Here is a 15,176-nt window from a genome sequence, read left to right as displayed (position 1 = left end):
TTTTCAACAGAAAGAATATATATTGACCTTTTGATTCCATTGCTTATAACTAATACTGTACAGAAATTAATTTTAAAACACACAATTTTCCAAAACATACACAATCTTATAACTAGATTTTATATTGAAATCTTCAATTAGTAGATATGACCTTTGATTTAAAGCTATAGGAGAGGTATCATCCAGATTTAAAATTCATGGCGGATTTAAACAGCAGCAACAGTACAAAAGGAAGATTTTGAAGATGACAGTTACAGTATACACATAAGCAAAAATAATGTTGACAAAGAATCTCAAATTTGGCTTAATTTTAAGTGGAGGTTTATATCAATTACAAGGTAAAGGAATCTTCTGACTTCTTTTAAATCTGCCCACAGAGAGAAGCTGACAATAAAAAAGGCATCCTATCTTATCTTAGTTAAACTTACCAGTAAAGACGATGGGCAATCTGGATGCTTTGCAATGAACGGTGTATTAGGAGTTGCACTAGAGGACTTTCAAGGTTCCATTCAAACTTGACAGCCTGAAGTAAGAGATATAATTACTTTACTCTTTTATTTCTCAGTAACAAAATTATAGCAGGATACAGAGGGACTTAAGAGGCTTCAGAAAACCCAAGGAAAACAACATAAACATTTTAACAAAATGTTACTAATATATTTTCATAGCTTTATTAGCTGGTACATAACTAATAACAGAGCTCACACAGATCACACAATTTAGATTTGTGCAGTCTTGTTTCCTTTCCTTACTTACGCTTTAGTGTCACAGGATAATAAAAAAGAGCAGGTGGCTGGTAGAATTCAACCAGGCCTAGGAAAAGAGTCCTAGCACAAAAATATAATATCATGAACAGTGTTCTGGATATAAACATTGCATTATTAAACAATAGATATTTCTACCCTTTTGGAGATGAAATTAATACACACCCACAGCCTTAACTGAAATCACTAACTGTATCAGTATTAGCCTGCGGATCTTTAGATTTAATTACAGGTTTCAAAGCTGATTGCTGCCACCATATTCCACATATTTCCAAATCCTTTCCTTCATCTCCATTGTGAGCAACTGTCCTAAGGTTTTCCAGGATACCCAACCTGGTGTAAAACACAGAACGCGATGGCAGCCCCTGATATCCTTAGAGACCTAATCAGACCTCCACCTGCACTCAGCAGGGACTTCACTCCCAGCAGTCATTACCTGGGCCTCCACCATCATCCCAGGAATCTGAATATGTTGTAAAAATAAAAACCAGGTCCCCTTCATAAAAATGCTAATTTCTGCTTGAAAGGCAAAGCTTCTATTCTTGCTTGCTCAATAAATAATTTAATTTGTGGTGTGCGTGCAGACACACACACACACACACACACACACTCACACACACTCAGAGTTTAAGCCAGGTTTTGTACCACAGTACAGACAGCAGAAAAATGTGAATACATCATTCATTCACACGCACACCCAAAGAAACGCTTCAATATAATAACATCCTTAAAGATGGGGAGTTTATGAATTCCTAAGGTGTGAGAGTGCTAAAGATGATTTCAGCAAATTTGCATGAACTGCAGCTGTCTGAATGTGTAAAGATCATGATGTATGTTGTCTTAAACTGAAGCTATGGCCTTCTTTCACTTACTTGCTAATACCGAGCTGACTAGGTCATGGACTGTGTTTATGTCCTAATAGTGAGCAAAACCAATAAGCATCTGAGCAGGAGAAAAGTCTCAGAATTCCTTTCCATGCTTCTGTTTTTAGCTTTCTCTGTAGACTTCCCCATTATTTCTTCTTGAACTCAATAATTACTTGTTGATCCTGAATTGTCTTCCTTGCTTCTAAACTCCCTGCATCACTCGGTCTACCGATACAATTTCCCCCTAAATCCTGCCTTACCATCTAGGATATAGGCAATTTTCCTGGTGCACATTGCATTCTTATGAACTGTGTTCTTGGAACCTACATGCATGACTATGACCTACGGTTTGCCGTAACCTCTGGGTCCGTGTCTTATTCCTACCTATAAGAACCACGTCTTCTGTGTTCATTATGGTCACAGAGTCCTCTCTTTCTACTTTAACTTAACCTGCATACTTCTAACAAGATAACACATACCAAAATAACATGATTCCAGAAAATAAGCAACAGGGTAGGTTTTTTTCTTTTTCTTTTTTTATTATGTCTTAGAAAGTTTTGAAGTCAGGGTAGAGCATGGAAGTTTAAAGGTAAACTCCATAATAAATGTTTTAAAAATTCTTTCCAGTTTTTATTTATTTTATAGTCACTTCCTCCCCTCTCAAAACATTGTACAATATTCATTTTTAATTTGGGAATAGCTGCAACTTTACCTAATTTTACCTCTGTGTATTTGCTATGTTGGAATCTGTGTATACCTTGTCTTAAACATTTGAATTTGCAGGTATATGGCGCTTAGTGATATTCCTAGTGCCAAGTGTATTGGTGCCTTCAAAAAGGTTTAACCTATACAAACTTTTGTAAAAACCTGCTTTTTTGAGTTGTGTTAGATGTAACATGTTGCCCATACTCAGGAGCCGTAAGATGAATAGCATTCCTGCAAGTTGGATTAATCCTTATTTTCACTTCACCCTCTTGGTAAATCTAAGGAAATAACAACTGCAAGGATTAGTATACATAACTATATGGTACAGCTATTTCAAAACCAGCTCTCTTGGATGCTTTCAGAGAAGTACATATTATTTGCAAAATAATATGTTATTGCAGTCTAACAGTAGAGGCTTTTCCTTTCAGTCTCAGAGTTTCCAGTCTTAAATGTTCAAAAATGGAGGCACTTGACATTTAAAATAGCTTGTAACTACAGCCTGGCTTTTAAAAATAAGAAAACACCTGAGTTAAAGAAACAAATAAACAACAACAACAACAACAAACCACAAAGACCACTATTTTAGGTCTATTCAGCATTCAGTATACAGTCAACTTGGAAAAAAAATATTGTTTGTAGTTTGGCTATTCAGTTATTTACATGGTCGTTTGTAAAACGTTAATTGTTTATATTTCAAAATATTCAGACTAAATCAGTCTTTCTCATAGTGCTAGGTAAATTTATATTATTTAAAAAATTACTCCCACATGGTGATATTTGGTGTTGTTACTAAAATGTACTATTGTGGCAAAATTTGGGTACTATCTTATAAAAGTACTTTTATAAGATTTATAATCAATATTGGGATACTCTGAGGGAAAGGCAAGAAACATTATGAAGAGCTGCCTAGCAAAAGACTGTTTTCTACGTAACATTTATTTGGTTAGTTTTTTATTGTTTTACATATTCAGGTAAAAAGATATCATCACAAGCATCCCTATTTTTTCCAGTACTAATTAACATGTGAAGTTGTTTTTCTTAAAAAAAAATTCCTTTCTGGCTCTCATATACCTTTATTCTTTTGTAACTACCAATTTTGTCTAGAAATGTCTGCCTTACCCATGTTGATATATGAGCTATAATTTAGCCTCTTGACTGGCCAAATTGCAATACCACTTTAAGGAGTCTACTGTTGATTCACTGGAAACTTTTAAAGAGAATTATTAGTTGAAATCCTGGAGTACCTTGGCAACTCTGCTGTTCTTACCTGAACTAGTTGTGGGAGGTAGTCCAGAAGTTCATCATTTAAGAGGTTATCTAATTGTTGAACTGCCACTTTACGAATTTCTTGATCTGGAAAGCTAACACAAAGTAAATATATCTATTGAGCTGTTAATGGTATGAAATAATGCATGAGAAATATCTTGGAAACAGAACGAATTCCATCCTGAGTGCATAAAACAAAATAATAATCCCATAATCATTTAAGATGAACAGTAGTACCAAATAATAATTATTGTTCCATATCCTTTACTTTCATGTGGACTGCAGTGTAAAGTCCTTTTGACAAGGTTTTGGAAACTTGAGTTTAAGTCAGATCCCTGCCAGCTTTCTCGTCTATAAAATGTGAGTTATAGTATAGCTAAAATATTATCCAAAATAGTATGAAAACCTTTGTTTTTACTTTAGCCATGCATTTATTAAGTAAACTATTATCAGCTGGAGACATGGTGGTTTATGTGACTAAAAATGGTATGTAATATTTTAAATGATTTTCGCCAGATCATAATGAAAATCAAAAATATGTTATAATAAATAAACATAAATAATTAAGTAAGGCTAAACCTTACTAGACTATGAGTTCTTGAGGGAAACTGTGCTTTATTCTTTTTTGGACTGCATATGCCTGTTGTAAGATTTAGCACCCATTAGACACTTAATAAATGTTTGTTACTGAACTAAATTTACGGAGGTATTTAGCATTTGAAATCCTATTCCAAAGACAATTTATCCACAAATGGGCTCCTCAGGTTGACATCATCTTGTTCCCTCGGAAGAATTAGATTCAATTATCTCCGAGCTCCTGGAAATGCCTAGAGATACCTTTTGGCCCTGTATTGCCTTGACATGGTTTTCACGTACTGCTTTGATGTGATTATGTAACTAGGGGTTTGGTTACAACAATTAATTTTAAGTAAACAAGTTTTCAAAAAAATCCATATGCATAATTTAAAGCTTTCAAAGCTGATACAGTAATATTGAAAAACAAAAAAAGTGAGTAAACAGATAACACCCCATAATCGTTTTGTATGTGAGCTAACTGAATGCTTTCAACCAGTCATGTGAGAGCTCTGAAAATTGGCTCCCAAAACTATGAAAGTTAGAAAGCTTTAAAGTTTTCAATATCCAGTCTCTTTTCAGTATATCTGATTACTGAAAGGTGAAATAAATACTACACAGCTATAGTACAAAGGAAAAAAAGTGGCATTACTTAGTATCTCCCAACTATCCTTGATGGTAGTTTGAAATGTAATGCTCAAACAGGGTACGTATTTTTTTTCTTCATTTAAACAGAACCTTTTAATTGCAACAAGAATATCACTTCCAAGGGTCGTCACTCAAAACCTTTGTTTCTGACTGGCAAATATTTTTCCAATAATTTTCTCTCTTTGAACATTCTAGTAATGAGACCTGGTGAGAACTGTAGTCCACACACATCTCATGAAGTACCACGAAGGTCAGAAGATCTCAGTATAACATCAAGCACAGACGGAGACCAGAAAGGGTGCAATAAAAAAGCAAAGCTAGAAGAAGGTCAGATTCTTTTAGCACACCAAGACTTTATTTTCTCTTAACTAAAATGTGATAGACTCTAATTTATTGCTCTCAATTACTAAACCACTTTTCTGAAGCTTGCAGACATTAAGGTCAGTTTGAGGACAGTCTGAAGTCTTAGAGAGAGAGAATACTTATTTGGCACATTTTGTTGCCTAGGTCATGACTTGATACTAGTAAACCATGCTTCCTTGTGTGCCTATTTTATCCTATTGATATGAATGACAGCAAAGAAAGAAAAATAATAAGCGAACATCGTAACAAAATAAAACTGTTTGGTGAACATTATGACTCTAATTATATAATTATTTCTAAATACTAAAATGTAAACTGCAGGAAAGCAGAACATATTTGCCAGTTTTGTTCATGGTGATGAACCCAGTGCCTCCCGATTGGTGGGCACCCTTTACCTACTTCTTTGAAGAATGTCCAAACTGAATTATCTTTCCACCTAAAACATCTCTACTGCCAGACTTTTCTCTTGTAGTTTGTGTTATCATCTTTCTCCAATCATGTAGGTCTAAAATTTTAAGAGTTATATTATTTCCCTTGTTTGTCCTCATCATTAATTTTTTTCCTCTTTCCCATCTGCCAAATTTTATTCATCCTTGAAGTCAAAACTCAAGCATCAATTTACCTGTGAAGCTGTTCTAGCCCCTTGGTAGTCCCTGTAGTTCACATCTTTTTCTGTGGGATTCTATATTATGTACATGGCTGAGGGCAGGCTCATTCATTTATAAATTCTTAATGCAAGCGCAGTTGAATAAAAGTTTTTGGAATTCCTAATAGTCTCTTATCCCTATATCTAATTAGTTAAGTTCTGTTGACTTGTGTCCTAATGGCTCTAGCATCATGCCTGATTTTAGTTGCTTCAGCAACTATCTAGTCTAGGTCATAATTATCTCATGCTGGTATACACAGTTTTTATAGTAGTACCTTATATTTCCTAAATTATTTGAAAGTTTATTTCTCATAAAACATTGAACGGTCTTCTATTACCAATAGGCCTCTTTTAGGTTCATCTATATTCAAGGCTAGCTGAACACTTCACATTTTTCTACTCCTGTAACACTGAATACAACTGCTCTGGCTCATTGGTATGTTATTTTTATTCTGAAAATACCATGTGCATTTTCACCTTTGTGAGCACTGTAACCTCTACTTGGCCCACCGTCCTTTTTCATCTTAAAGCTCTAGTCTTCCTTCAAAATAGGGACCAAGCCCTTTAAGGTGACTATTCCAATCTTTAGAAATCACTTCTCTGAACTCCATGGCTGACTCCACTGGTCAATTAGGATCTGCTAGTGGGCATTAGGATTTATCTTTTTTATACATGTGCCATTGTTTCTCAACTAATGAACAATTCAGCTGAGGACAAGAATTGTTTCATCTTTTTTTTTCACTCCTAGGATTTAGCACCATGATCCATGCATACTGGGTAATTAATAAAAATGCATTGACCGTGATAATTATAATAAGGAAAATCATATTATAAAGCCCATTTTATTTTTTTGCTGTGCACTGAGATAATTTACATAGGTAGCAATAGGTTTAATTCCACAAATATTACTCATAAATTTCAGATTTTTTTTCCTTCTCAGTCAAAATGGTAAGAAAAAACAAATCTGAAGGCAATGGAAAAGAATAATTTTTTTTTTCGATTTCTTCAGGAACAGAAAAACAAAAAACTCATAATATCTGTATAGTATAATTCAAAAGAAAAAAATGTATATTTGTGTTAATATGTACAAATGCCAGAAACAATGTTTTTGCACTGTAATGGAAAGGGATGTCTCTTTTTATTCACTACTGTTGCTTGAAGTTCAGAAAGAAATTGGAAGAAAAATTGCTAAGAAACTAACCACTTCCTGAGATGTGACAGAGGCCTAGCACATTAAAGCATATCCACATATAACATACATTTGACTATTTTAGGAAGAGTTAGCCACATTGAAAGAGATGCTGGTAGTGTTGGTGAAGTTCCTGGGAAATAGGCTGTTTCATATATTGATGGCAATATATAGCAATAGGAATTTAAAAAAATCTTTAAATGTGCTTATTCCTTATGTAGCAATTTTACTTTTGGGAATTTATCTTAGGAAAAGAATCAGAGATGTATGTGAGGATATATGTATGTAAGCAAAACTGGCAATGATAGAAGTGTGTAACAATAAAAAGTTTAACTATGCAATGAGCATATGACAATATATGCAATTATTACAAATATTAAATGAATAATGATAAAAACATTAATTAAAAACAAAAATAATGCTGTATAATACCATTAAAATACGTGTATATTTCTCCATACACTTTAAGATGTAAAGGATCAAAATATTAATACCAAATATCTCCATGGAAATTTCATGGATGACTATAGTTTTCTTTTCTTAAGCTTAGATTTTAAAGATTTTCAAACTTTTAATGTGAAAGTTTACTAGTTACTAAAAATAACTTTTTTAAAGTAAGGCCATTCAACTAATTATGAAAATATAATAATTGCAAGTTCATTACTATAAAAAAAAGCTTCACATCATATGTTCTTTTACACATATGTCATTATGTGAAAGAATAACAGTCATGTTTTTAAGTTGTCTTTGAATATTCTTTTAACATACTAGCCCCATTTAGGGATCTCCAACTCTTGAGAATTTATTCTTAATACCTATTTAAGAGCCCTGAACTCAGCCGTAGATAAATGGACAAATATGTTCCACAAATCCTGACATCTCTTCCCTGTGATGTTGTCTGAAACTATTTAAACATTCTTTTGGGATATAGCTGTTGGCATTTCAGGCTCAGTAACTCGTTCCACAATGAGGTGAGGGCTACCCATATTAGTTTTCTGACTTTGGTGTGATATTTACAGACTGAAATGTCATATGTAACAGAAGCACTGCAACCTATATTGAATTTTCCACAAGTCAGGTAATTGTATTTTCCAATGACCTTATTTGCTTGAAAAATGCATATAATTCCTGAGAATAAACCTGCAGCCACTCCTTAGAGATTCTGCTAATCTTGTTACTATAATTACTCTAGACATGGACATTGCACCCTGAGTTTTAGGAAGAAACAAAAAAGTATTGTTAGAAGATTCATCAGGCTGGTATCAACTAAGTCATTTAATTACATTTATAAGAAATTTCCTTATAATCAATCAGAAAATAGATTATTTGCAATGTAAAAAATGGAGATTTATCTGGCTTGATATATTAAAAAGATATAAAGTCAATAAATTTCCATTATTTGTTAGGGAGGAGATTATGTAAGGTGAGAGAAACTTTTATTTATTGTGGAAAAAAATTTAATGAGGCTTAATAAGAGTCCAAGTGAAATAATTACTTCTTTAAAGTTATTTGTAACTTTTAAATGTTCATTTAAGAAACTTTCTGTATCTAATTTATTTTCCCAAACATTTCACAATAGGGGAGCAAAAACAATTATGGTTAAAAGCAAAACATCAGACTGGCTTACTGTTCAGTTTTATATGAATTTTGTGAGTAGTGATTCTATATATTCAGGGTTTAGTTGCCTGTGAATTGAGCTACCAATTGAATCTTAGGGATATTTAAAAGGACATGATACCATGGCTAAGATAAATATAACTCTATACAATGATTGTAAAGAACTCCCCCTCTTTTTTCTTAAATATTTACACTTCCTTTCATCTCAGAGGCTATAGGAATATCACAAAGGACTCAGACAAGCTTCAACAGGGCCTTTGGAGTTGTGAAGTTTCAACAGAAAAATACATTTTTCAACTTCTTCCTTTTGACTTGCTATTTTATAATTTCTAATCCTTTCTTATTCCCCTCCACAACACCATATCACAGCTTTTCTCCTTTTAAAATTATTTTTCTAGCTTAAAAAATGATATAGGGTCCATATCTTATTCAAAGAACTTTTGAAGTGATGGGTAAAAACCAAATGGGATGTAACAAGTGTCGACCTTTAAAAAAAACAAAAGCAACTTTGAGTAAACTGAAAAGCAAAACAATCTGAGATTAAATATAAGTGTAACGGAAATGTCAGACTTCAGAATACATAGTAAGAATTCACGGAATGCCATGAGGCTATTCACAGTTAAAAGCCACAATGTCAGGTTAGATTTGAAAACTATCAGAAGTGCAGAACTATCTCTCCAACAGGCTCTGAGTCTGATGGTACATTCTGCATCAACTTCGAAGAAAAATGTCAATATGAATACTTTGCTATTTTTCTAGTACTAAAAATGATGTGATGTGATACAAAAATGTTTTTCTAGAAAAAGTGGTGGATAAAGATTTTTGTAGGATGATTGTAAACCTCTGTCTGCTTAATAATTCATGTTCCTTCAAGGATTTTCACATGATTACAGAATATTAGAACTCAAGGAAACTTGGAGGCATGATTCAGTCTTCTGATTATACAGATGAAGAAATTGAAACTCAGACAGGATAAGTTATTTGTCCAAGGCCATTTGTTGGTGACACTGAAATTAGAATCTAAATATCCAGAACACCAGGCCAACAGGCTTTCCATAGTACATCTAGCAAGGCCTTTTTATTTTTTGACTAGGTATTTTCTTACATGCTTATATAAAATCCACAAGACTAGCTGGGGTGTATTATTTATTTTACTGCATTCTAAGTGGTTGATAGAGACACATAATAGTCATCAGTGTAATTTGTCAGATTGGACTGGAATATTTTCCCCATCATGAACCAAAAGGAATAAGAATGAATCTGAGACCCAAAGAGTCAAAGAAACTGTACAGAGATACTTCCTGATGGTCTATGCACTCGCATAATGAAATTGGGAATTAACTATACAGTCATGGTATTAATTAAAGAGTAGTGTTGATTTAGTTCCTCCTATATGATTATACTTTGGTTTTAACTTACAGACAAGCGACACAGAAAGCAAGTGACATATTGAAAACATCATGCAAAGATTTTGTGTCTGGATGCATTAAACTTTATATGAAAAAGCAGCCTGATGTGCTGAAAAGAGAAAGGGATTTTGAGTCTAAATATGAAGACTCTTCATATCTTATCTTCTTATGCTGTCTTGCTAAGTAAATATGAGTATATCTGCATCTTTGACCTAATTCTCATCCTTCTGTGGGTATTTTCCAAACAGATCTCTACATTAGGTTCCTCCCTTGAACCACTACCAGACCTGTAAATTCAGCCATTTCAAAGCACACTTCAACGCCAACATATTCCAACCTGAACTAGATTCTTCTTCTATAATCTATTACTCAGTCACCCAGTATGTTTCATTTTAGGGAATGTTTCTATTATGCATCTAACATAAGATAGTAACCTAGAAGTCTTCCTTCACAGCCCTCTTTTTCACTGCACCTCCCCATTTAATTCTGGCATTTTTACTCCTAAGTGTTCTGATTCTGTTCATTCCCTATCATCACCATCACCACCTTCTAAGGCTGACTGCCATTCTCTGACACCTGGACTACTTCCATGGCTACCTAGCTGGCCTTCTCTTACATACTTTTGCTTCCATCACCAAATCCATACTTCACTCAGAAATCGACTGATTTTTACAAGATGCAAATGTGTCCTCTCATTTAGAATAATTTATGCCTTCCCACAGGTACCACAATAAAGACCAAGTTGCTTAATATGGTGCTGTTTAGAAGCCCTTAACGTGGTCTTCTAGTTTTATCTTAACATATTGGTCATCTTGTATCACACACTCCTTTTCTGGATTCCAGGAACACTGGCTCTCTTCCAGTTTCTTAAATGCAGTTCCTGTCCCAAGATCTTTTCACAGATTCTCTCTTCCCAGAAAACTCTTATTCTTCCCTTTCACCAATTCATTCCTACTCATCTTCGGAGCTGAGCTCAAACATAACTTCCTCTGGGAAGACTTTTCCCACTTTGAAGAAAAGGTTTGGTTCCTTTGTTATATGTTATTATAGAACCATGTACCTTTCATTAAGAGTTGTTATGACGCCGGTAGTTTTTTTTTTTTTTAATTTATTAGTTTCAGGTATACAAGACAAGGTAATACTTAGATGTTCATCATTTATATCCCTCACACTGTGAACCCCCCTCCCCCCATCCACTATCCCTCTGACCTCACACCATCGGTAGATGACTGGATTAAGAAGCTGTGGTACATTTATACAATGGAGTATTACGCAGCCATAAAGACACCTGTAGTTTTACATTTATAATTTGGTAATGGCCTATTTCTCCCCACCACCAATAGGTTGCAACTCTCTGAAGGCAGGACTATGTTTCTTTTTGCTTAATATGCTAGATTCAAGGCCTAATGAAGTGCCTAACATGAATAGGCACTATTTATGAGTAGTTTATAAATAACTATCTGTTGAATGGATGAATGGGCAATTTGAGCTTCAGTTTCTTCATCTGTAAAACAGGGATCAGTAAAATGGGGAAAATTGTACATGTTGATAATAATACTAAAGGGGTTTCTTGTAGGTCAAATCATATAATATTGTGAAAGTGGTTTGTAAGCTATAAGTCGTTATTCAATTTTAAATGATTACTGAAATGCTAACTCTTTTACATATCAATTTTAACAAGTGAATTTGAGTTATTTAAGCTTAATAGAAATGATATCATTCCCATGAATTTATTGTATATACAATTTGGCATCAAAATAATTTGAAAACTCTAAGCTCTCTTAAAAATATAGTTATGATGAAGATGATGATGATAAAGACGATTGGTAGTATTTATTGAATGCTCTTGTAAGTACTTTATCCTATAAGTTACATAATGCTATTACCCCCATTTTATAGATAAGGAAACTTACCCACAGTCATTCAAGTAATAAGTGGCAGAGCCAGATATGTTTGATTTAAAAGCTTATGTTGCCAATTGTCTTTTTTTTTTTTTTTTTAAATTTGGAAGCAACTCCAGAAACTCTCCAAAAGTGTACAAGGGCAATATTCTTATCCCTGAGCTTATGCAGTTCTGCATTCCTCATTCTTAGTATGTAACCTTGACTCCTCTTTCATGGTGAATATTGAAACTTCCATATTTTTCTCTCCCATATTTTTTCTTATCTATAGTTGTATTAATATTTTTTTCCCTCCCACCTGAGAGGAAGAAGTGACCCTTTCTTTCCTTGGATAAAATTCCCAATTTTGTCCCAGACTATTGGCTGTTGGTATCATCTCATTTTGCCATTTCACCCATCCCTCTGTTTTCTAATATTCCCTTCATGCATATTTCTGCTCAGTTTGTAAATGTGCTTGAAACAAGCAAACAAACCCTAAACCTCAAAATCTTTTCCTGGCCTCCTCCAACTTTAGCAATCTTGCCTTTTCATACATCATATTCCAATAGGAATAATTTATTTCTCTCCATTCATTTTCAATAACTTGAAGTATGGCATCAAACGTCACTATTAAAATTTCTCTCACTAGTATCATCACTGACTGCTCTATTTTCAAATCCATTAATCTGTTTTTAAGACCTAACTCTGTTTAATGTTTCTCTAAAGGACTTTGAATTCTTTTTTTTTTTTTTTTTTTTAATGAACTCTAAAAAACAAACAAACATTTTTGGATCTCTTCCAGCCCCGTGGTCACTCTTCCAAAGTTTATTTCCTTCTCTACTTACTCTGTACTGACCTTAAAATATCGCTTTTTCCAGGGTTTCATCTTTTGTCCCTTTCTATATTTCCTCTACACATGAATACACAGTAGCGCTACTGCCGTGGCTTCAATTACTGCCTTCAAGACAATAAACTGTATTTTGTTTTCCAAGTTTTGGGTTCTTTAGTAGGCTTCAGATCTGAATCTACAACTGAATACTGGTCATCTCCTCCTAAGTGTCCCACAGGTTTTAAAAATGCAGCATGTCCAAAACAGAACTCTCTGTCTTAGACTACCTAAAGTTGCTGTTTCTTCTATAACTCTTGTCTTGGTCAATCATGGGATGATCTATCATTTACCCAAATAAGAAAGCTCAAAGTCTTCCTTACCTCTTTTCTGTTTTTCCCTTTTTCTCTGGCATATTTCTTAAATATGCTCTGTGGATCTTTACTGATGCTTAGATTAGTCCTGGATCATTTTTCAGATGGACTATTTCAATACCTTATATCTATCTAATATCTTTGTTCTCATTCTCTTCTTTTTTTAGTCTATCCTTCACACTGATGCCAGAATTATTCTTGTATTATATAAATCTGATTATATGACTCCCATCCTCAACAAAATTCTATGGACTGCAGTAATGAGTCCAGAGTACCTACCTGGCCCATGAGGCCCCAAACAATCTAAGCCTTGTCTCCCAGTACGATTCCTTTCTAATATGATATTAAATTATTCACTGTTCTCTGAACTTCCTTAAGTGTGCTCATGCTAGTCTTTCCTCCTGGAATGCCATTTTCTCTCCTCCACTCAGAAAATTTTATGATTATTTCAAGTCAGTATTCAATTTCTTTACAAAGGTTTCCTTATTTTATCTGAAATAATTTTCATCTCCTTTGGGCACATAGAGCACTTAATACTTTGATTATAGTAGAGTATATTGTATAGTGATCTCTAGCTGAAGTATTCCCTCTAAATTTTGTGTGACTGTCACTGTGACATTCTTCTCTCTCTTTGATTCATTGCATACCAATTTCCATGAACACATATTTTTGCTTAATAATAAATGGAAAAGACAATCGTCAATCACTTAATTATTTAGTCAAACGTGGAAGTTATAACTGTTTTCCTTTTCCATGTTCCATTCTTTCTCTTTACATTGCTAGTAAAGACTGGCTTTGTGTAAATTAACCTCTGCAACAAAGAGTACAGTGATTTGTACAAACATTTTTGTGAACCATTTTTCCAAGGAAACTGATATTGGAAAAGAAGGTACTGTCTGTTAAGTATTGCTCTTCTTCCTTCAAAACAATTTTACATCATGTGGGATGGCAAGTTCTGGTACCTTGTCAAATTTTTATTTAAGCTTCTGATGAAGCCCTCTGATGCCAATTCAGAGTTGCTATTTTTAAATGAATACTTTCCTTGAACTGACTTTTAATTCCTTGGGTAATTTCTGCTTGTTATTAGCAATTAAATAGTTGTGCCTGTGCGTCAGGGTTCAAGAAAGTAGCAACCATCTGCCAAGAACCACAGACCTTAGCCCTGGGTCTCAAGTTCTGACAGCACCACCTTCTTTAATGGAAGTATCAGTACCGGGTGAGCATATTTCTGGCATTCAGTAGTGGAAATATTAACACCCTATGGCCCACATTAGGTAAATTAAATCTCAACGTGTCTCTTGCTAAAAATAAACTGAAAAGAGGTGGTGAATCTTCAGACAGGATTAAATAAACAGCAATATTAAAAATTCTCGAAGCTAAAAATGGAGCACACAAGTCCTCAAGAGGTTCAACCATTGAAATAAAATAGACTAGTCACAGGAGAGAAAATACAGATCTCTGAAGAACATATTCTGACAACTCACTTAACAAGCACATACTGTTTGTGCTCAGAAAAGGCAGCTTTTGAATTTAGAAAAGTTGAAAGGTTCATTTCTGGAAACAGCTTGTCCTCAAGTGTTTTAATACTTCACTTAAAATGAGAGTGGGAGTCATACGATGAATACAGTGGAAATACTCCAACCTTTTTAGTGACCTTCTTTGGTGCATGATAATGCATGATAATAAACTGTCCAATGTGTAAATAAATCAAGTTTCTACTAAGTTCCCTGAATGACATTTAATAAATGGCACTCTACTTTGAAACAACTCCCTATAACCTCTAAAAGTCTGATTATTCAGAAAAAAAGAAATCACACAGTAAATTAGAAACATCCAAGCACAATAAGATAATTAAGTACTGAATTTACTATAATAAAACTATTTTAGGATTGTTTTCTTTACATTTTTAATAGATATATAGCCTAGAATATTTATGTAGGAAGGCTGTAAAGCATACTGGTTAAGATCGCAAGCTCTAAATCTCTGGACTCAACTCTAGCTCCTCAACTTACTAGTGTTACATCGGGCAAATTAACCCCTATAAGCTTCA

General features: G+C 33.9%; 1 protein-coding gene across 1 annotated transcript in view; it reads right to left on the bottom strand.

The window, feature by feature from the left end:
• PIK3C2G (phosphatidylinositol-4-phosphate 3-kinase catalytic subunit type 2 gamma) overlaps positions 1–15,176 on the bottom strand; it is a 276,846-nt gene that overhangs the window by 158,768 nt on the left and 102,902 nt on the right. The window contains exons 19-20 of the mRNA XM_081059023.1: positions 3,603–3,696; positions 429–523 (exon numbers count right to left, since the gene is read on the bottom strand). Of these exons, the coding sequence (XP_080915149.1) occupies positions 429–523; positions 3,603–3,696 (189 nt within the window). The remainder of the gene's footprint in view (positions 1–428; positions 524–3,602; positions 3,697–15,176) is intronic.

Source organism: Rhinolophus hipposideros (genome assembly GCF_964194185.1).
Source record: "Rhinolophus hipposideros genome assembly, chromosome: 9".
Classification (NCBI taxonomy): domain Eukaryota; kingdom Metazoa; phylum Chordata; class Mammalia; order Chiroptera; family Rhinolophidae; genus Rhinolophus; species Rhinolophus hipposideros.
This window is presented reverse-complemented; position numbering and strand designations above follow the sequence as displayed.